The following is a 21,968-nucleotide window of genomic DNA, read 5'->3' on the forward strand; positions in this document are numbered from 1 at the left end:
AAGTGTAGTCAGAGATGTGTTTTTGGGGAGCAGCTGTGCTGCCAGATCCGCTATTTTCCCGTTAAGTACAGCGGGTTTTTAACAAGCTGGCAACACTGTATTTCGGCTCTCAATTGCTGTTCTCTCTCTATTTTCTGTAAGTCTTTCTAATTTGCATCTTAACAGAAATGTTAAAATGTCGAGAAGGCATCGTTTTTCTAAAAACTCTTCTCAATATATTCAGCATTTGATCAACGTAAAACAAATATATAATAAGGTTTATCTTTACTGTTTTAAGTAGTTTCTTACTCCCAAAATGATATTGTTATATTGTTCCTCTAACTCTAAGAAACTTCACTTTACTAGAAAAATTATGTCTTAGCAACATTTTTAACATTTGTGAGCGCGAAATTTAACACTGCCAGATTGCATGAACAAAACTGTTAGTGGGAAAATCCGAATCTGGCATCACGTCACTATGGTTTCTCTGCATCACCTTACATTTGTCCACCTTGTTGCATCAGCTGTTTCTGTTGTTTAATGAAGAATGGATTTGACGCTGGACAAAAAGCTTCAGGGATTTCAATTGGTGGCTCAGGAAAAGGTAAAAAGTAAGTAATAAGTGATCAGGTATTAACTTTAAAAAAATGCATTACAGCTTTGCTCTATACTATGTTCCATACCCGGTAAAAAGGAGTTGATTCTGGAGCCAGACTTAATCAAGCCACTCGAACATGTCGTCACTGCCTCCTGGTTAAAGTAAGCGTTTTATGTATATTTTAAGATTATGATGGATTTATATTTTATGTATCTCAGGCTGAAGGGCATTCAGCGGATCTACAAACATGATGCCGCACAGCCTTTACCACGATCCGCGGATCAGGTGCACATCTATATGATACGCAGTGTTTTGGGCAAATTTCAGACGTTACTCAAGCAATTGCAACCGGTGGCTTCAGAGGATATGCCGGACGTCTCCCTGAAGATGTATCATATAGTCTGTATTCCCAGTTGCTATTCCTATTTCCAAACTCTCCTAGAACAAGCTGGTCTTTACGGACTAGTCCAACTTCATCAGTTTAACTGGGATTTCATATACTTCGATCAAGGAGTACTCAGCTTGGAGCTGCCCAATGTGAGTAAATTTCATATATATTAGTAGAAGAGGTTGTATTATATTAAATTATCCCTCTATACAGCTCTACGAGTGCCTCTACCTCCAAGGAAACACATCTCCATTGCCTTCAATGGCCCAAAGTCTGCGGCTGCTTCAGATGATTTGCGGACAACCAGCGTTGATCTTGAGCTTTGGCAACCACTCATCCCAACTACTACAAATGCTAAAGGCTCTTGGCAAGGTTCCAGAATCTAAGAATCCTCCGGACTACGGAGGATGGCTAATCATCGATCGGGATAAGGATTACGCTGCCAGCCTGCTCACGCCGGCCATATATGCAGGTCTTCTTTTGGAAGTTTTCGAGCAGCGTTCCGGGGAAATTATAGTGGATACTTCCAAGAACAAGATTAGCAGCCAGCGTGTGGAGTTACTTCAGGGGAAAAAGGCCAAGGTTGGACTAAGTACAGCCAACAAGCCATGCTCCATTCGCCTTAGCTCCTCATCCGATGAGATCTATGCTGATAATCGCTACAGGCGGTTTGCCCAGGTCAGCAGTTTAATCCACGCACAAGTTAAAGCCCTGGGCTTGGAACTCCAGAAGCTAAATGACATGCAGCTGGAGGAGATGCATGACTATGTGGCCAGAAAGCTACCAAAACTCACCGAGCTGAAAAGCAAAGTCCTAAGGCATTTGAATGCCAGTGAAATTGTGATCAAAATGATGGGTAACTTTAGAAGGTTGCAAACGCTGGAGGAGGACATATTGAACAATGTGTCCCGGAAGCGATTGCTAAGCGAGATTGATGAGATGTTGACCACTGATGGTCAGAGATTTAATACCCTACGATTGCTGTGCCTTTTGCATCATTGCGTAGGAGTGGCTCCCGAAGAGCTGCAGATCTTTGCAAGAAACTACTGTAATCTCTTTGGTCACCAGGAATTGGGTGTGTTCCAGCAATTGTCGCAGGCGGGATTATTGCCACCACTTTTGGCGGAGAAGAAAGCGCCAACCAAACTGCTTTCCAATCTACCGCTGCCCAAATTCCAACAAACCGAATTTCAGGCCAATGCCAATCGACTTAAGCTGTTAACATCCTGTGGAGATGGGCCAGATGGTGGCTCCTCTTCTAAAGGCCAAGCTGGCGCCTTGCAATCCTGTCCCAGTTTTGTGTTTAATGGTACTTACATCCCTTTGGTGGCGCAGCTCTGTTCGGTTTTGTTAAAAACTAACAGTGCAGAGGAGTTATCCTTAAAACTGGAAATGATTGAGGGATTGCACCTCCATTTGGACACTGGTAAAACCACACCAAAGGCCTTTGCTAACCAACTAAAGGTCAGCGGAAATGGAGATCAAGATATTTTTCCATTGCGCCTTAGAAATCTTTTTGTTTTTGTCGTGGGAGGTGCTAGCTATGCAGAAATCGCCGCCTGCGATTTTGTGGCGAAGCTTACGGGCGCCCAAATCACCGTGGCATCTGACTCTCTAATGGCGGGCAGCGATTTGATCGCCACCGCCTTCAACCACTGACCACCAAGTAACCAAGAATCTATGTATCAAATTAAATATATATATATTTTTATATAAATATCTTTAAAAAATCTTGTTATTAAACCATTTTCGAATTTTACTACGTGTCCTTTTCTAAATTAATATTTCTTGAACTTAACTTTCGGATCTACCATATAAAAAGCCTCATAACTAATTACCACCTTTGGCTCCCGTCATTCCAGGCACACGGTAGAGTAGCTCCCCATCATCATCGTAGTAGGCATCCTCAACGCGATAGGTGGCTCCTTCGCGATGCAGCTTTCGGGGAATAACAATGCGGGTTTTCACCTGGGTTATTTCATACTTTCGTTGATCAGCTGCACTGATCACAATCTCGCTGCTTTCGAACTTGGGAACGAAGCTGGGGAGGAACCCTGTGCCACTGGGATTTTCAATGGGACGCTGCAGTTCATCTGGAACTTTGGGAGCCGACTCAACTAGCTTCTGGTCTTTAAGATCCTGGAGACGCATTTTCTTTTTATTGCGTATTTTATCCAGCAGATAGGTTTCATCTTCGGCAGCGGATGGTGGAGGTTCATAGCCAGATGGGATTTGTGGCGGAGGAAGCTCTTCCGTGGTGGAACTAGTACTGCCTAGAAGCTTACGAAATTCATTGCCTTGAGGAGTAGGTAGTTGTTGTTTTGTAGGCCAATCGTGCGGTTTTAGTTCTTTTAAATCCTTGTGCCTTCTCTCGGCAAATTTCTGAAGATGCTGAAGAAGAGCATGTGGGATATTGAAGTCACCCTTTCCTGCTTTCAGTAGCTTCCAATTTTGGATGACGGTTTCATCGTGGGAGCGGATCCTTTGTACACTCCTTGGTCGCCATTTCGCCCTCAGAATTTTCTGGACTATTTCCGGAGTAGCGGGAAAACTCTCGGCCAACCTTTCGACATTCCACTCCTCGGGATCGCGCCCATGAAGCAGGCGCATCTGCTCCTTTTCCGCGTGTAGTAAAAGATTTGGTAATTTGGAGTCCCGAAAGTACTTGTGCTTGATCATAAACTGACGGATGCGGTCCCGCTGCTGCTGTTGCTCCTTTTCGTACTGCCGGTGGGTCTTCTGCACTCCCATGAAATCAGACTCCAGATCGGCGTAATCCTCGTTAGCTTCGGGGGTCTTGGCCGGATGCTCTTGCAACTGCTGGAGCTGGTAACCCAGGCCGGGATTGGCCCGGCGAGGAACTCTTGCCAAAAGACAGGAACGGGCCGTGTGAAGACCGCGTTGGATCATTCGAGCGGTCATCCCTTTGGATAGGTTTTGATCACTTGGAAAATTAATTCTTTGTTTATATAAAACCGCCGCGCCGCATGCAATCTAGAGATGGGAAATCTATCACATCTATCAATAATCGATATACCTATGATAATCAGTTTTACTTGTAAATGGGGCTTGATAACTAATCACAAATACTAGAATTTTCATGGTTCAAATTAAGATCTTAAAGAGTTTTCTAGTTTTTAAAATGTAATTTGATATTTAATTTTAAAATCAACAATTTGAATATTAGAGAACACCTTTAACGATGAGCGGCAACTGTCATCACTAACGCACTTTGCAAGACGTAGGCAACCCTGCTAAAATTCTGTTGCTAATTTTTGTTGTTCCCTCTTAGCCGGCTATATAGTTAACTTGTAATCGTTAAACCGACTGCCTAACCCTTAAAATCATGGCTAGCAACGAACCCGGTAGCGGAAACTTGATGGACGAGTTTGAGGAGGCCTTCCAGTCGTGCCTGCTGTCCCTGACCAAGCAGGAACCGAATTCCGGGACGAACAAGGAGGAAATCGAGCTAGAGGTACAGAAGACCACAAATCGCTTCATAGACGTGGCGCGCCAAATGGAGGCTTTCTTCCTGCAAAAGCGTTTCCTCGTCTCCACGCTGAAGCCCTATATGCTGATCAAAGACGAGAACCAAGACCTGAGCATCGAGATCCAGCGCAAAGAGGCGCTCCTACAGAAACACTACAATCGCCTGGAGGAGTGGAAGGCCTGCCTCTCGGACATCCAACAGGGAGTACACAGTCGCCCCACGCCGCCCATCGGAGCTGGAATGCTGCAAGGTCCCGGTGGCGGAATGCCACCCATGGGCGGTGTACCTCCGCGCCCAGGAATGATGCCCGGAATGCCACCTGGAGCGATGCAACCCGGCGGTCCCATGCAGCCAAGTCCGCAGCACATGCTGCAGGCCCAGCAGATGCAACAGCTTCGCATGATGGGCAGGCCAAAATGATTAGGAAATGAGATCCATCCTAGCATGTAATTTTGTATAGATCCGGCTTAGGCTACTTTTAGTTAAATAAACTGATTAATTCTCTAAATGAATTTCATTTTCATTGAAAAGGGGAAGCTTATTATTTTTATTTACCCCATTTCTGTAAAACATTTAGTTTGAGGAGAAAATCGTTTCGCATTTATTATAATATCTGTGCCATTTATTTTTGTTATCTTGTCGCGTGTTAAATAATTTCGTGCATCTCCTAGCCGGATTCGCATTATGTATGTATATAGCCATGGTCTATATTGTGTAAATATGTGTATAAATCATATGATGCATATTTTGTTTTTGAATCGTATCTAATGTAAGTCTACACATGAATTAGGACAGTTTTGAACTTAACTGAGTTGATAAAAAGTATAATCATCTTATGCGCTCGGTTATGGGTAAATTGGTAATTGGTAATTAGATAGGATAAACCACATTTGTAATTTTAGTCCAAAGGAAATATCGACAAGGTCGACGAATTACCTACGATTAAATTAAAGAGTGTAACCATTGCCATTGGTTTGATTCGGGTATCTTTTAGTCGATCTCGTATACCGTGTCCGGTTCGAAGCCCGGAGCAGGTGCTGACGGTGGCGCATGAACAACCGGTCCACCTGGCCCTGGCGGGCCACCACTTGCCTGGTTATAACCCGCAGCATTTGGATGCTGGTTGGCGTAGAGAAGTGGATTCATATACATCCCGCTGGGATGGACTATATTTGAGTGCAGGCTCAGGAGATCCTTGTACATTGTTGGATCGCCATTGTTCATCTCATTGTACAGCTGCTGCAGATAGGTAGGCACCAGCTGAATGACCTGATTCTGGTTGAGTTCCGGATGGTCTTTGGATATCTTCATGTTCAGCAGCTGCAGCAAGATGTCTGACCGGAAGCCGAAGATCTTGTTAGATGTTACGCTGCCGGAGGCATTGCCGAATTGTCCCATCACTTGGTTACCAAAGGCGTTCCTGTCGTAGCTCATATACTGCGACGCCTGGACCGTTCGAGTCTTTTCCGCCTCATACTCGGCCCATGCCGATTTCCGCTCCTCCTCCGTCAGATTCTCATGCTCCTCCTGTTCCAGCAGCGAATCGTGCTCGTGATACTTAAAGATTAACTTGTCGTGCTCTGTGAGAATCTCTGCGAATAACCGATCCTTGGGCAGGATGGGCATCTCCCGCTCAGTGCTGGGTTTCAGCTCATATGAGTACAACTCCATAAGGTCCGTCTGGTTGTAATGCCGCGAAATCTGCTGTTCATCGATCACACGCTTAGCCGTAGCCTGTTTAGCCACCTGTCGTTCATAAACCTTCTGCTCCATGGTGCCCATAGCAATTAGACGGTAGATGTAGCAAGGTTTAATCTGTCCAAATCGATAAACACGGAATATGCTCTGAGTGTCGTGGGAAGGATTCCATGAAACATCAAAGATGACAACGCGATTGGCGGCCACAAGATTGATACCCAGTCCACCGGCCCGAGTTGAGATAAGAAATAGGCGGGCTCGCAAGTTCGTCACATTGTTAAATTGCTTGCACATAGCCTCACGTTGTTCCACGCTGCAGCTGCCGTCCAATCGGAAGTAATCCTTTCCATTCGTCCAGCAGCCCTTAAAATCACCTACATCGCCTGCAATAAATCAAAAATTAATATCGTATCCGCAAGACGATGTTCAGATAACTATCTCTTTGATGAACGTAAACCCACCTTCGAACTCGTAGTTCTTAGTATTGCTGTCCACCAGTGACAGAAAGTGCTCGATGACATCAAGGGACTGTAAGGACTGCGAGAAAACGAGCAACTTGTCACCAATGGCCTCACATTGCTGCAGTAACCGCAAGAGGATGAGTAGCTTTGGGGAATGGTGTACGTTGTTCAACTCTCGCTCCTCGACGAATGGCTTCCACCATTCCGAAGGATCATCCTTCTGGGCACTAGATCCTCCACCCAATCCACTATTTAGCTCCAGATCGGAATCACTGTCGCCACCAGCAGCCCTTCCGTTACGGGTCTTGCGGTGTTTCGTCTTTCCTGAACTGGCAGCTACTCCCGACATACTGGCGTCCGACTTGAAGGTGTCGCAGCTGTCCGACGAGTTGGAGGCAGCCTCATCATCGTCGGTCTCATCGCAAATGAAACCCTCCATATCAGAGTCGTCGTTGCTGAGTAACCTTTTGGCAATAACGTTGTCACTGTTCACCCTTAGATTCATTGGATGCGTCCAGATGCGTCGCAAGTCCTGAAAGTCCTGGAACAACCTTGCTCCCTTTCCAACCACATCCGATCCGCTCTGTTCTCGATGCGTGGTCATGTAGTAGCCATAGAGCTTTTGCTGCAACTCTGATAGCGTTGTATAGACCACGTATTCGTGTTTTGGAGGCAGATAAGGAGCCAGGACCGAGTAATCCCGCCGCTGGATGCAACCCTCGAGCAGCTTGTGCAGAATATGTGATCGGTGTTTCATAAGGCGCAGATCCCGATCCGTGGAGTCCGTGTATTGGCCATTGGTGATCGGGTTGACAAAGCGATTCATGTACTCCTTGTACGTGCCCAACAGATTCGGTTTAACAAACTGAATCATGCAGTAATCTATAATAAGATGAATAGGTTAATATATTTCAATGAATAAGTAAATATACGTTTAATTTAATGTCTATAACAAAAACTCAAGCTCTTGATAACAATCTTTCTTTTTATGGTCTTAAAAATCATGAAATCCCCTGAAACCCATAATATGAATCTCTTGAGACCAATTTCGAAAAAAAAAAGCTATTTGGACTGATAAGAAAATAATTAATTATTACTAATCTTACTGGAATTTCCCACAAAACTTACATTCTCTGAGATTATTTTGAAGTGGTGTGCCGGTAAGAACAATCCGGCGCTTGGTGCGCATCCTAGTGACCGCCTTACTGATTGAGGTCTTCTCGTTTTTGAGCAGATGTCCCTCGTCGCAGACTACCAAATCTGGACCGGGATCAACCAGGGCCTGCATGAGCTGTTCACGTTGCTTCTTGCGCAGGCCCTTGGCTTTTTCGTTGGCCAGAATGCGGTACATGTCATAGCCGAGGATGCAGACGCCGCCCTCATTAAACCATTCGTTGAGCTTGAAGATGCGCGTTGGCTTGTCCTTGTAGCGTGAGATGTCGTATACCTCGATATCGTTGCGGTTGGCGAATTTCATCCAGCTGGTAAATTCCCGGGCCCAGTTGTTCACTGTGCTGAGAGGTGAGATAACCAGGACGCGATCCACACCGGTGCGCCTGGTGTTGACAAGCAGCGTGTGCGATAAGGTGACTACCTGCAAGGTCTTGCCCAAACCCATGCAATGGGCAAGAATGCAGCCGGAGCCGGGCTTTTCCTGGCTCTCCTGGAGCGTCTCGAAACATGCGTCCCACATGAACTTTACGCCTGCCACTTGATGGGGTTTTAGTTTCTTCAGCAATCCTTTGTCCACTTGTAACAAGGCCTTCTTGGAATCTTCGTCGAAATCTAAAATCAGCTCGTTAATTTCCACGCTCTCGGACTTCACAAAGATGCGATTGTAAAGCTTCTGACGATCCTCGATACGTTTCCTTCGATCATCCTCTTCTTTGGCCGCCTCCTTGGTTGTGAGATCCAAGTCCTTGGTCTTGATGATCTTCCGTATGTGCTTGCGCTTGTTCTTCTGCTTGTCATCGTCACCATCACCATCGCTCTCACCGCTGGAGTTCTTTTTGATGCGTTTGCGACCCTTCTTTTTCTGCTTTTCGTCTGGCTCGAAGTCGGAGGAACCCTTTTCGGAGTCGCTCTTCTTGCGACGCCGTTTTCGCTGCGGTATTACCTCGCTATCGCTACTATTGACCTCCTGTTCATCTTCGGAGGATTTTCTTTCCTCTTCCTCCGCTTCAGGAGCTTCATATTCAGATTCTGCATCACTTTCACTTTTGGAGCGCCTTTGCCTGCTCTTCTTCGAGGTAGTGGCAGCCTCCTCCGAGTCGGTGCTCATTTTCCTGGGCTCCTGGGCGGGCTTTGTCTTGGACAGGCTGACGCGCTTCAGGCGCACCACGCAGCGTTTTATCCTAAGTGGAGATGATGCTCTAGGTGTGCTGGGTTCGGAGGATGTCCAATCGCTGAACAAGGATTGTCGACGCCTTCCGTTTTTGGTTTTAGTGGCTTCCTCGGTCTTCTTCTGCTTACTATTGATCCTCTTTGCTGCTCTGCTGGATTTGCTTGTTTCTTCGGGCTTGGACCGGCTTTCAATGCCCTTCGTTGATCCACTGCTGGATTTGCTATTTTCTTCTAGCTCTTCCTGATCGCTTTCGATGCCCTTCTTGGCTGCCCTGCTTGATGAGCCTGGTTTCTTCAGGCTCGTCCGACTCGCTCTCGATGGCCTTCTTGGCTGCCTTGTTTAATGTGCGTTTTTTGCTAAGTGGAGATGCTGCTCTGGAGGTGCTGGCTTTAGAGGAACAATCGCTGGAGAGGGACTTCCGACGCCTGCCGTTCCTGTTCTTAGTGGCTTCTTTAATTGCCTTGCTGGATGTGCTGGCTTTTTCAGGCTTCTCCTTTTGGTTATTGTTAGTCTTCTTCGATGCCCGGCTGGATGTGCTATCTTCCTCGGACTCCTGCTGGCTCTCGATGATCTTTTTGGATGCCTTACTGGATGTGCTACCTTCTTGCGACTCCTCTTGCTGGCTATCGATTGACTTCTTGGATGCCCTACTGGTAGCACTCTCTTTTTTGGGCTGTTCCTCCTGGTTATTGGAGGATTTCTTGGCTGGCTTGGATGTGTTATCCTCTTCCTGCTTTTCTTGTATCTGCTCTGCCTTTTTGTCGAAATGATCGTCCTCCTCACTGTCGCTTAGTTCTATAATAGAAACGCTCTTGTTGCGACTGTTACGCGGTGGCAATGGGGATTTCCTTCTTTTTGGAGGTTCCTCGCTGTCGCTGGAATCGATGGTAGTAACCTTGAGATCACTCCTTCGTGAAGGCTTCTCCTTTGTTTTGGGACTGGCCAGCAGTTTCTCCAACGGTACAATTCGAATCTTAAAAACAGGCTCTTCCTCTTCCTTTGGCGAATTGTTTGCTACTGCCTGCTCGGAATCACTGGAGCTGTTGATTCTGACTTTCCTGGATGCCTTGACATTTTCAGGTGACCTGGACTGCTTCTTTCTCGACTTTGAGGTTTCAGAATCGGATTTTGATTCCGATTCGGACGCAGATACGGATGGGCTGTTGGAGTCGTCTGTGGTCAAAGGTGTTGCGGCATCTGTGTGACGGGCGTTGGGTTTTTTCTTTCCCATAGGTTACCGGCTGTTTGTCCGCCCAACACGTTAAAGATCTGCAAGAAAGTCGATTTGGTTGCGTTACTGGTTTTTTTTTCAAAACCTGCAAAAAGTAATGTTAATTTTTTTTATTGTCAGCATTTGCCGCGCGTTCTTCGCTTCGTTTCTTCTTCTTCTTTCTTTCTTTCTATCGCTCTTCTTCTTTCCCGTTCTTCGCCTTTTTTTGCAATCTGCGTCTGTCTCTTTTTTGTGTGTGGCGTCGGCACTAGTTGTACATCTATTATTTATCCTAAAGCCCCTCTACTTTCGATTCAAAAAGTTCTGGAAATCTTGATAAGCTGCTGTTATCACCTGCTACTGGCTCCGTGGGCTCTTCATTGCGTCCGACGGCTATTTAAACTGTTTTTCGCGACGGTTTAATTGTTATTTTTTCGCGTTAAGCCGCCGCAAATTGCAACTTGGGTATACTAAACTATTCCAGGGTTGCCATGTTTATCATAGTTCTATCGATATGTGTTGTTATCGGTGGCTTAAATACTGCGATAAAAACATGCCTAGGTGGTTGCTTATTAAATATTCATAATAATATTTAAAATCAAATCCTGGATTTGTAGGCAAATCATTGGGTAATTTTTTAAATATTTTACCAAAGATTTAACAGTGATGAGGTTATCATAAAATAACTATATTTCTCCTTAGCGATACTACGGCTATTCGTTTGCTCACCTCTAGTGATTAGAACAGCTGTTCTGTTCACTTGCCGGCAGCAAAGCTAATGAAAATACCAATAAAGCTGAATTACTAACCGTTTATTATGAACGATATTAAGCGATTGAAGGATCAGCAGCGTGAGAGGCATCCAGGATTTGATGGTTACATTGACTGCATGACGCGCTCCTTGTTCACAGGACTAGCAACATTTTGTTTGAGTATGTATCTCCTCTCCTTCCTTTTTTGCATAATTGCATAATAATTACACAAATTACAGGTTTTTCTGGCACATATTTCGCTCAGAAAATTGTACAATCCCGTATTCGTTATCCAGCCAAGTACAATATATTGATTTCATCACTGGTGGCCACTGGAGTCTCTTACCAAACAACTTCGACCCGCACTAAATCCTGTCAAGCATCTTGGATGGCCTTTGAGGAAAAGCATTCAGTGCTGAACGAGAAGACCTTTTAGATATATATTTTCATCATTATATTCTTAATTAGCTTAAGTCATGTCTGCTATGCGGATATTCAACCGTATGGCAAGAATTCTTCCTCTTCGACCTGTTGGAATGATTCCATTACGCTGTAAGTACACCCAACATCAAGGAGTTAAGGGCATTCGCAATAGGAAAAGCTTCTTCGAGGCCCAAATTCAAGCTGGTCACAGAAGTGAGGATAGTGAGAATTTGGAGCAAGAGGAGCGGCCTTGCATTGGTGATATGTCCGATATGAGGTTCTTAGATGATCGGTAGGTTTAAAATATTTAAGAAATTATTTAGTAACTAAAGCATTTGTCATAATTTCCTTTTTACTTTAGAGCCTATGATGAGGTTGCTGGAGGAGCTATGCGAATCACCCGTGATATCACCAGTTCCCAGCAAGTACTCATCCTCCAGCCATATGTGAAGTGGGCTGCAAAGCGCCAGAGTACACCCGTTGATGTCCGGCCGGAGGATCAACTCGCGGAGGCCTCTGCTCTTATCCACTCACTTCCCAATTGGCAGGTGGCCAGGGGCTTAAAAGTTCCGCTGGAAAGCCTCGAGAAGAAAACTCTTTTTGGCAGCGGAAAGCTGGCGGAACTCAAGGAGCTGGTCGCTGAACTGCGTACAGAACGACAACTCACTTGCTTGTTCGTCAGCAAGGGCACGCTATCTTTCGCTCAGAAGCGTTTTCTTGAGGCGGAGTTTCGTCTGCCAGTTATGGATCGCTACTCGGTGGTTATACAGATCTTAAGGCTACATGCCACCAGTGCTGAAGCAAAGATACAGGTTGGTTTTGTGTTCTTAATCAGGATAATAACGATTTAAAATTGGTTCTATTTTGTAGGTAGCCATGGCTGAGCTCCCTTATATTTGGGCCCAGGCCAAAGATGCTAGTGTCACACAGACGCGTCGTCAGGGATACGCTTTGACTGATCTACAGAAGGAGATTCTCCGCACAAGGGAGCGGAAACTGCGTGCGGAGTTGGATCGTGTTCGCCGACAGAGGCAGTTGCTCAGACAGAAACGGAAGCAACAAAATTATCCCATTGTGGCCGTGGTGGGTTACACAAATGCTGGCAAAACATCCTTGATCAAGGCCCTAACTGTTGAGGATGCACTGCAGCCCAGGAATCAGTTGTTTGCAACGCTCGATGTGACGGCTCATGCAGGTTGTTTACCGTGTAATCTGGAGGTCATTTATATGGACACCGTAGGCTTTATGTCTGATTTGCCAACAGGACTTTTTGAGTGTTTTGTTGCAACTTTAGAGGATGCCATGTTGGCGGTAAGTAAAGAACCTCTAAATATAATTGCTTGTTTTTATAAAAATCGTTTCTCCGCAGGATGTAATAGTTCACGTTCAAGACCTCTCCCATCCATGCCACGATGCCCAACGCACTCATGTTGAGGCCACGCTCCGATCTCTGGCCTTTAATGTCGCTGGAGGGGACTCCACAGCCAGCCAACTTCCGCCAATCATTAATGTGTACAATAAATGTGATTTGGTAACCTCCGAAGCGCAATCAGCCTTAGATCCCGTGCACCGTATATCAGCCCGATTACAAAGTGGTTTGGAACCCCTGCTGGAGGATATTGAGCAACAGATTCTGACCGCCACTGGGCGAAGAAAACTCCAAATGAGAGTGCCCAGCGGTGGACCCGAAATGGCCTGGCTATACAAAAATGCAGCTGTGGTAGAAACGAAAGCTGATGAGAAAAATCCCGAACGTCTGATGATGCACGTGGTCATTAGTCAACGCACCCTGGATCAGTTCAAACGAGAGTTTTGTCGGTGACCCCAAATCTTAGGAATTGAAAGTCTCATGGAATCAAGTTTCTGAGGCGCAACTGGCACCGACTAATTGTTTATTATTGCTCTCATTTTTGTTGGTTTTGTTATTAGCGGGTGTAGTTAGGATTGGTGTTGTTTTCTTGTTTTAAATTCTATATAAATATAAAAGTATCTACCACAAAAATAAAACGAAACAATCTCTAAAAATACCATTGAACAGAATATTTGTATTGCACTTCGCTGCTAACATATTTGTGCTGTGGTTTCCTTTAGGAATAATCGGACCTGAACCTTCAAGAGATCAGGTTTCGAATCAACCGTAGTTTATTATTATTAGCTAGAGGCAATATTTATGGCTTGCCTTTATATATATTGATTTTGTGGGGTGCGGACATTTGTATTGGCACAATTGAATATTTCAAAATTATACAGAACTGATGAACATAACCAACTTAAGCATATAAACGGAAACAAACTTAACACCAGCTTAGAATAACAAAAACTTATGCGAGAAAACATCTTAAATATAGGGAAATGCATTCATGAATATCTTGAAGAAATAAATTTGATCAAAGAATTGGTTTTCTCATCGTGTGTATTGTAAAGAACCATCAGCCATAAGGTGAGCCTACAAACTAGACGTTTTATGAAAATTTAAGTTATCACTCATTTGGAATAAAATAATATTTGAGCTTAACTATTTGCGCTTTGAAAAAATCTTGAAAGTGTGCTTGTTTTTGTTACGTTTTGTTGGGCAACATTTCTATGAATTCCTTGGCTAAAAAATATATGGAATATATATTTCGATGGGATCTACCAATAACCAGTGTATCTATACAAAAAGTTTTGATCAAAATTCGATATTTTGTAATTGTATGTTTTGGCGGTTTTTGTGAATTTCATTTGTTTTTTGTTTTATGGCAAATCGGACATAAAATATCAGTTTTTTTGCTTAAAGATTCTCTAAGCACACAGATACATACACACCAAAGGATGGATCGATTTTTGTTTTTGAAAGAATCGTAGGCAACCTTATCAGAACATCTATAATTCTTATTAAAATATTAAAATTAAATTATTTAATTAATATTAATTAAATCGAAAGAATCAAAATAAAAAGTTTTTCGTGCCTGGTTTTCTTTTAAGATTTAGTAAGTTAAATAAACTATTTTTTTCATTTTGATTCTCTTTTTCTTTATATTAAATTTATATATAAGTGGTATCATTATCTCATTTTTTAAACATCTTAACAAAATTGGGAATGTAATATTTTGCCAATACAGATTTAATAATCTTAAGAGATAAATAAAAAACGGCAAATAAAGAGTGCAGGGATCTCACTAATCATCAATCTTTAAAATCTCCTCGCCCTTATTAGAATCGACCCATCCTAACCAGACACCCCCTAAACCTACGTGAATGAGTGGGATGATGCGATAACCCAATGGAGCAGCTGCCAAAGCGGCGCAACAACCACAATAAAAACTAAAATGCAGATGATGCGACAATTCTTGAGCAGGCCGACAACAAACTGGATGAATTGCATGGTCAATGAAATGCTAATTGTACTACACTTTTCGGGATTCGACGCTGGATCGGGGTTTAAATCCATGTCCGCCTCCTGTGGCGTCGTCTCCCCCGTCGGCCTCTTGCCATTTGTCAGTTATAACTTGGCTATGTGAAATTGGGCCTGCTGGTTGGCCGCCGTCGAGTATTGTGCGAATGGCATTAGTTGGCAGTACTCGAGGAGCTGATTTTCCAGTTCCTTCAAGCACTTTCCTGGAGCTGCAGCGATCTTCATTTGACCCGAGTCTTTACATTTCAGAAGGTAGCCCCTTTGGATTAGGGCATATATGGCTATATTGAGGTTGTCCAGTGCCAGACAATATGGATGCACATGGGAGGCAGAGCCTCCGGGTTGCTGCAGCAGTTGTTCCACATGCTGCTGGACGCGAACAAGCAGATCCTTGTTACTGAACTCGAATTCCAGAGGAATCTGCAAGCAAAAAATCAATTCATATAATGTGTTTAACAAAATTTAGTTATTACTGACCTTTCTTAAGGTGACTACCAGTTGGTAGTATAGACACAGGAAAGGCGCCAGGGCAGCCAGAATGACATGCGAACACTCGTTGTCCTGGACTTTAATACGGCCGCTCTTTTCCACCTCCACCACCCTCTCGTCCAGGAGCAGTTGCAAATGTGTCTCAAACTCAGCTGCCTCACGATTCGATTCAATGATGAACTCGTGCTGGAACAGGGTATCCATACTGGTCACATGCGTATGCAGGGCACTCAAACTGGCATCGTATGAAATGTCTGTCGACTGCTTTTCCTGATTCTTCTGCTCCTTAAGCGCCGCGAGGAGCAAGTAAGCTGGTCTGGCCAGCCAAAACATGCAGGGATTAATGTAGAGCTGCAGCGCCAACATGGGAACAGCCACTGCCATCGTCTGCGGGCAAAGAGCATGAGCTTTCAGGCGTTTAACATCGATTTGTTCAGCCAATTGCTTGGCTGCCATGGGTGTAAATTGCAATCTAGCGGTTGCAAAATGTAATATGTTTGAGTGTATTTCCACAGCATCTATAATATCCGCCTTGATGCTACTTTGTGTAGTGCTAACATGTGCCCCCAGCTGCTCGAAGATCCTTTTTAGATGCAGAACTCCACGGGATAACTCGTCTATGTTGACACTCTTTTGGGCGTACAATTGACTGGCGTAGTACAAACTCAATAGATTGAATGTAGTGATCACAATACGTCGCTGCTGTTGGTAGATAATCTCATTGGCCAGCTGCTTGACTAGTTCCACTTCTTGGCGGTTGAGTTTCTGCAGGTGGCCACCCACCCCAGCTCTTTGCATCCGCTGACCACTGTCGTGTCCGAAGAATTCCTTCACTGATATTGGCTCACCAAAATCCAGGAACATTTTCCCAAATCGTTCATCGATGATTTTCAGTGCCTTGAAGAAACCCTTTGTAGACTCTTTCGGTTTAGGCACTCCGAGCAGTTCGTAAACAAAGAGTTGCTCCTCTAGGACTCGCTCATAAGCCACACTAACTGGCACAATCATCACATCGGGAACTTCGCCAGTGAAATATGGTAGCAGGGCCATTGACAGGAGCCCTATTTTGGGCACTAAGGCTTTGAAGTTCCTGGAGCGTGTGCCTTCGATGAAGAACTCCACGCCGATGTGGTAATTGGCCACCAGAGCGTACATGTACTCCCGGAAAATATCCCAGTACAACTCGTCGTTGGAGAAACTGCGACGCATAAAGAAGGCTCCGGTTTTTCTCAGCATGGTGCCCATTCCAAACATGGAGTGAAAGTCTGTGAATAATTTAAAATAAGATTTGCGTTCATAACAAAGAGCATAATTTCAAATTAAAGTCTAATTTCCTCCCTTATAGAATTCTAACACCTTTAATTAGAACCTACTTTAAAAATATAGCAACTACTTAGTTGACATTTATATCTGCTAATTTATACTAATTGAACTGCAAACACATTTGAAGTATAGCTTCTAATTAGCAATACACATTTCCAATTCGTGAAACGATGAAAAGATATTGACAATGTGTTAAATGAGAAACAAACCATATTAATTTTTATAGGATATTTTCCGCTTGTTAAGTTTTTATAGTTTTCAGAAAATAGGTATAGGTTGAACCAAAACCGAAAGAATCAGTTAATACTTAATGTTCAGTGATAAATAAAAAAAAAAAATCAAAATAATCAACGAATGTGGCCTTTGTTCCCTATCAACAAATACTTATTGTTTAAAGATCATTTCCCCCGAAACATACCCATTCCGGCTGCTATTCCTGGTATCTCGATGTCGTAGTAGTAGCAGATGTACGACATAAGGATAAAGTCCATGTAGCTCCGATGACTCGGTAGATAGAGCACCGGACACTTGCCCATATCTTTGCGGACGTTGGCCATGCTGGCCGAATTGACATAGAATCCATCGCAGATCCTTTTTCCAATAGCTGTAATGGCTATACCGCACCATCGGATAATAGCCATATTTCGCTCCAGTCCGATTTCATCGATGATAGCCTTAGCCTGTCGTTCCAACTGCTTAAATGGTTGTCCCGATTCCTTTGCATAATGCTCCAGAATGGAACGCAGTTTTTCACTCTTCAAGACATGCTGTTTGAGCTTCTGGGGATTGAGATACTTTTCGAATTCGTAGGCCACCTGAGGATTGAACTCCCTGGTCATGGAGGCTTCATTTCCTGGTGCTATGATGTTCTTAAAGTTTTTCATATATTCAGCGACGCTTGGTGACTTTTTCTCCTCCTGATCACTGGATTCTCTACCTCCTCCTGCTATGCTATTAGCCGTGACTGGATTCCTCTCCATCGCACTGCGCACTTCACCTGTGAAAATGGAAAATGTGGAATGGAAGTGTGTTAGGAATCTCTGGAAGCAACAGAGGTAACTAAAAATAAAAGAAAATAGCGTCGAGTGCGGTGCTATTTGACGAATCAACTGTCAAGCAGTCCCCCACTTAACAGACATGACACACAGACACACTGCCATAAACTCGCTGTTTGCTGAGATATCGCCGGCACTCGGACAAAATATTAAACCATAAATATCAAGACAAAAAACAAAGCGTCTTAAAGGTCTTTAAAATATTTTAACAATGTATATATGATATATGATATATGATATATGATATATATTTCTCTATAAATCATAAAGGTAGTAAAATATATTTTTTTAAATTTGACACATATTTGTAAGATTTTTCCCAGTGCTCAGCTATCCCGAAGGTTTATTATCTGACAGATTCAAAGCTGTTGAGGTAATCAACCGCTAGAACCGAAGGTTGCGTGTTAAAGGTGAACCTGTGTTTACCCTTTAATTTAGTCTTAAGTCCCGAAATCTCGTTGGAATTTTTTCAAACAGCGCAGTTTTAAAAATTACTGCAATTCTCTGTAGACATCATTAACATTAAGTGGTTAAAAATTACCTATGTACTTAAGTCTGTTGAGATTTCTTTGGCTTTTAACGTGTTTTAGATTTTTGTTATGTTGCTGTTGATTCTGTGCTTATTAAATACATAAAAGGAAATTCTAAATTTTTCAAGTACTTTTTTTTACCACAAATGTAAAAGTAACAGTATAAGGCACTTCAAATAAATGTATAACGGCTGCCTGACCTATCTCAAATTAGCAAATCGAATCGAGCATGGTTGTAATTTATTCGTGTCACGACACGTTCGCATTCCCGATGATAACGTCACTCATCAGGTGAGTTAACAACACCTGGGCGGGAATTAAAAAAGGAACAACAAAAACCATTGGTCTGGCCATAAAATCACACACCCTCTCCAATCGAGTGCAAAAGATAATGGTTAAAGAAAGCAGCTGATAATAACTCGGTCGAAAACTATATGGCCTGGCAACTGACAATTGGGCCTTAAAAAATTAATAAGAAACTCGATTTAATATTAACAGATGCGACGGCTCCCAGACGAACAAACAAACACACACTCCACATTTTTACAGGTAGCATTTAACACTTCGTTTTGCCTTTTAACCGGTGATTGCAATTTAACACGGTTTGTAAATGGGCTTTTTGTTTAGTTTTCTCAATAAATACGACTGCAAGTGCAACGAAAACACACATATGTATGTATTTACTGGTAAATGCATTTGTTTTTTTTTTTGGTTTTGCGAACTTTCTATTTATATGCCGAGGGGCATCAAAAGCATGCTGAATAATTAGTTACGTATGTCAGACACACTATCGAGTAATCAAATTCACAAACGAGATAAGTTATTTTCTATGAGTAATATCAATTAAAAAATGATTCACTATCAAGATAAGACCGAAATTTTGATTAGTTGTAGGGGATTTTTGATTTTGGGGTGATCGAACTGAGGCATTTACAGGGTAAATGAAATTCGGATTTACCGGTTTACGTTTTGGGCTGAAATATTCGATACGAGCTGCCTTGGCAGGAATTTAAATGGCCTTTATCTGCTGCAATGCACTGAGGCCACCGGATTTTAATGCATTTAATTCACAATTCGCGAGTGTTTTGTTTTTGTTGACGAAAAGAAACATCTGCAGCCAGCTGCGAATCGATATTTGTAGTTTTGACGGTTGGGTGAGTTTGAGGCGGTCTCTGCAAGACGCGATTTAATCATTAAGGACACTCCTCGCTCAGCTGTTCATGCGCGATGGTTGTTTTTGTTGAATAACAATAGGGACATTCCATTAAATTTACCAATTTTTGTAGTTGTATATATAAAATAACTAGTCATTATATTTGAAATGGTTCTTATATTAGATTCACCTTATTTCACCTATTTTTATCCAATAACAACAATAATATAAAAAAAAATATAAAATCTTTGAAACTTTATTTTCTATTTAATTACTGTATATAAACTGTTTTCTAAATCATGTGAATGTTAATGTTTTTTTCCTTATCCACAGTTCTTTAAATAAGCGATAATAATGTAAGGCAAATTAGCAGGTGACCACTGTACTTGGTACTGAAACTGGTTTGTGGGAAAGCTTTCATCGCCAGCTTTCGCCGATATCGGGTGGCAACGTCTTGGTTTTATCGCAACCTCTGAGGCCTTCAGCTTTAGTTTGCATTTGCATTGCGCAAAGTGCAAATCTCATCAGAAAAACTAGTGTCATCATGTCTTTTTGGAGCCACGTACTGGATGCCCTGCTGGCACTAGTCCACATCCTGAGCGATCGTCTCCTGGAGTTCGTTTTGGGATGGTATCTGGGTGACCACAAACGAGTTCCGGGTCCACCAAGTTTGGAACAACAGTCTTTGCTGAGCAAGAGTGCCGTGGAGTTAGCCCAACAGATACGGGAACGTAAGCTGCGGAGTTACGACATAGTCAAGGCGTACTGTGAACGGATCGAGAGCGTTAATCGGGATCTAAATGCTGTGGTCGATGGTCCATTTCCGGAAGCCTTGGATCAGGCACGGGAAATTGATCGTAGATTGGCCAAAAAAGAGTACACCGATGAGGACTTCCGGCGTCAGCCCTTCCTGGGAGTTCCCTTCTCAACTAAGGATAGTACCGCTGTGGCCGGAAAGCTCCATACCTTGGGTCTGGTATCCCGAAAAACGGAACGGTCGTCTACGGATGCCGAATGTGTTCGCTTGATGAAGGAAAGTGGCGCAATTATCATCGCCACCAGCAATATTCCGGAGGTAAATAAGTGGATTGAGTCGAGGAATATGCTAATTGGTGGAACCAACAATCCATATGATCTAAGACGGTCTGTTGGCGGTTCTTCGGGTGGAGAAGCCGCTCTGATTGCCGCCTGCTGTACGGGATTCGGCTTGGGAACCGATATAGGTGGTTCCATACGTATACCGGCCTTTAACTGCGGAGTCTTTGGACACAAGCCCACCTCCGGGGCAGTCAACATGGCCGGTTGTACTTTTAGAACCGGCAAAGAAAAAGAGACAATGGTCTGTGCCGGCCCAATGAGTCGTTTCGCCCGAGATTTACTGCCCATGATGCAGGTTCTGGCCGAGCCTTCCTCTTAAATCCAAGCTAAAGCTGGATGAAAAGGTGGATTTGAAGCGTCTACGTTACTTCTATGTGGCTTCCAATGGCATGGCTCAGTGTAATCCTATTAATAAGGAAACCGAAAGAGTTATGTATAAGATCCGTAAACATTTTGAGAATCTGAGCGGAAAGGATGTGCAACATGCCAACATACCTAATACCAATTTGACCGGCAAGATGTGGCGCTATTGGATGACCCAGGAACCGGCCAACTTTAATTTGTTACTGGGTAACGGCGCTGAACTCAATCCATTTGTGGAGCTCTTCAAGAAACTCCTGGGACAAAGTGACTACAGTATGGCAGCCATTTACGGTCTGATTGATGGTGTTTTGCCCAAGGAAAAGGAGAAACTAATAAGGGAAGCCACGGCAAAGTGCAGGAAATCGGTCCAGGAATTACTAGGCGATGATGGGGTTTTGTTTTTCCACAGTTCTCCGAGGACGGCGCCATTCCATTTCTATCCATTGGTCAAGTTCAATGATTTTGCATACTTCAGCCTGTTCAATGTGCTCCACTTGCCGGCTACTCAGGTTCCCATGGGTCTCGACTCGAAGGGTATGCCGCTGGGCATCCAGGTGGTGGCCAATCCGAATAATGATCGTCTTTGTCTTGCGGTTGCCGAGGAATTGGAACGGACTTTTGGGGGTTGGGTGCCTCCATTTCCCTTGAAAAACTAGATGCTTTAAAGGACCAAACTATTGTTAAAATACTTTCGGTGTCGGTAACGCTCAAGACTGTCGCTTATGGCCTTTGTTACAGGAATTTAATAAAATTGACTATTTTTCGATTGTTTGAGTATTTTAGGTATTCATGTAACTTGGTATTTTAGAGTTGTAATAAACAATTTTGACTTAATAAATCGAATTTTTAATATTTAAATATTCAAAGCTTGGGTACTACATTGATATTTGGAATTTTTTGCTTTGTCATTTGTTGTTTATTAATTATCAAATTGCTCTCAAAAGTTTCTTGACAAGATTTTTAAAATTTTTACAATTCAGCAATTATACAAATCAGCTGTGTATAGATGTGGCAACTCTCTGGAGAGGAACATTGCTGCCTTACTGATTTGATGTTTTTAAAAATATGGCGCCAAAAACAATTGAAATTACATTGGATTCGAAAAATTTAAATCTGTAACCTTAGTTAATATATATAACACTGGAAAATGGCATAAAAATTATATTTCCATGGTACTTTATTATAAATTAACAGTTTGTTTTCAGTTTGAATGTTGACAA

The 21,968-nt window shown here is 43.1% G+C and overlaps 8 protein-coding genes across 10 annotated transcripts; 5 read left to right on the plus strand and 3 right to left on the minus strand.

Moving 5' to 3' along the window:
* Nucleotides 1–310: 310 nt before the first annotated feature.
* Nucleotides 311–2,700, plus strand: LOC108113785 (vacuolar protein sorting-associated protein 33B). 2 transcript variants are annotated; one of them, XM_017224489.2, is made up of 4 exons: nt 311–583; nt 638–738; nt 796–1,114; nt 1,179–2,700. In XM_017224489.2, exons 1-4 carry the CDS (start codon nt 527–529, stop codon nt 2,622–2,624), a joined length of 1,923 nt encoding a protein of 640 aa, XP_017079978.2. In that variant the 5' UTR covers nt 311–526; the 3' UTR covers nt 2,625–2,700. The 2 variants fall into 2 exon arrangements, with proteins under 2 accessions (XP_017079978.2, XP_017079979.2); XM_017224490.2 differs by having other exon boundaries at nt 515–590; nt 674–738.
* A 17-nt stretch (nt 2,701–2,717) lies between these two features.
* Nucleotides 2,718–3,963, minus strand: LOC108113786 (neugrin). Its single transcript, XM_017224492.2, has one exon. The coding sequence runs from the start codon at nt 3,885–3,887 to the stop codon at nt 2,796–2,798; it is 1,092 nt and encodes a 363-aa protein (XP_017079981.2). The 5' UTR covers nt 3,888–3,963; the 3' UTR covers nt 2,718–2,795.
* A 246-nt stretch (nt 3,964–4,209) lies between these two features.
* Nucleotides 4,210–4,963, plus strand: LOC108113749 (mediator of RNA polymerase II transcription subunit 28). Its single transcript, XM_017224443.2, has one exon. It carries the CDS (start codon nt 4,312–4,314, stop codon nt 4,873–4,875), a length of 564 nt encoding a protein of 187 aa, XP_017079932.1. The 5' UTR covers nt 4,210–4,311; the 3' UTR covers nt 4,876–4,963.
* A 92-nt stretch (nt 4,964–5,055) lies between these two features.
* Nucleotides 5,056–10,722, minus strand: LOC108113748 (transcriptional regulator ATRX homolog). 2 transcript variants are annotated; one of them, XM_041818681.1, is made up of 4 exons: nt 9,542–10,722; nt 7,743–9,066; nt 6,615–7,496; nt 5,056–6,536 (listed from the first exon to the last, which is right to left on the minus strand). In XM_041818681.1, exons 1-4 carry the CDS (start codon nt 10,187–10,189, stop codon nt 5,446–5,448), a joined length of 3,945 nt encoding a protein of 1,314 aa, XP_041674615.1. In that variant the 5' UTR covers nt 10,190–10,722; the 3' UTR covers nt 5,056–5,445. The 2 variants fall into 2 exon arrangements, with proteins under 2 accessions (XP_041674615.1, XP_017079930.2); XM_017224441.2 differs by lacking the exon at nt 9,542–10,722 and having other exon boundaries at nt 7,743–9,297.
* A 189-nt stretch (nt 10,723–10,911) lies between these two features.
* Nucleotides 10,912–11,356, plus strand: LOC108113757. The gene is made up of 2 exons (XM_017224452.2): nt 10,912–11,100; nt 11,160–11,356. Exons 1-2 carry the CDS (start codon nt 10,986–10,988, stop codon nt 11,354–11,356), a joined length of 312 nt encoding a protein of 103 aa, XP_017079941.1. The 5' UTR covers nt 10,912–10,985.
* A 40-nt stretch (nt 11,357–11,396) lies between these two features.
* On the plus strand, nt 11,397–14,267 carry LOC108113756 (putative GTP-binding protein 6). The gene is made up of 4 exons (XM_017224451.2): nt 11,397–11,635; nt 11,705–12,155; nt 12,214–12,654; nt 12,713–14,267. The coding sequence occupies exons 1-4, from the start codon at nt 11,397–11,399 to the stop codon at nt 13,163–13,165; spliced, it is 1,584 nt and encodes a 527-aa protein (XP_017079940.1). The 3' UTR covers nt 13,166–14,267.
* Nucleotides 14,268–14,656: 389 nt separating this feature from the next.
* Nucleotides 14,657–19,327, minus strand: LOC108113755 (dihydroxyacetone phosphate acyltransferase). The gene is made up of 4 exons (XM_017224449.2): nt 19,093–19,327; nt 16,968–17,546; nt 15,215–16,491; nt 14,657–15,157 (listed from the first exon to the last, which is right to left on the minus strand). Exons 2-4 carry the CDS (start codon nt 17,527–17,529, stop codon nt 14,825–14,827), a joined length of 2,172 nt encoding a protein of 723 aa, XP_017079938.1. The 5' UTR covers nt 17,530–17,546; nt 19,093–19,327; the 3' UTR covers nt 14,657–14,824.
* A 362-nt stretch (nt 19,328–19,689) lies between these two features.
* Nucleotides 19,690–21,606, plus strand: LOC108113799 (fatty-acid amide hydrolase 2). Its single transcript, XM_017224507.2, is given in 2 exon segments — nt 19,690–20,698; nt 20,700–21,606. Coding segments are annotated over 2 exon segments (1,572 nt in total). The 5' UTR covers nt 19,690–19,831; the 3' UTR covers nt 21,405–21,606.
* Nucleotides 21,607–21,968: the final 362 nt, after the last annotated feature.

This window comes from Drosophila eugracilis, unplaced genomic scaffold (assembly GCF_018153835.1).
Source record: "Drosophila eugracilis isolate 14026-0451.02 unplaced genomic scaffold, ASM1815383v1 contig_367, whole genome shotgun sequence".
Classification (NCBI taxonomy): domain Eukaryota; kingdom Metazoa; phylum Arthropoda; class Insecta; order Diptera; family Drosophilidae; genus Drosophila; species Drosophila eugracilis.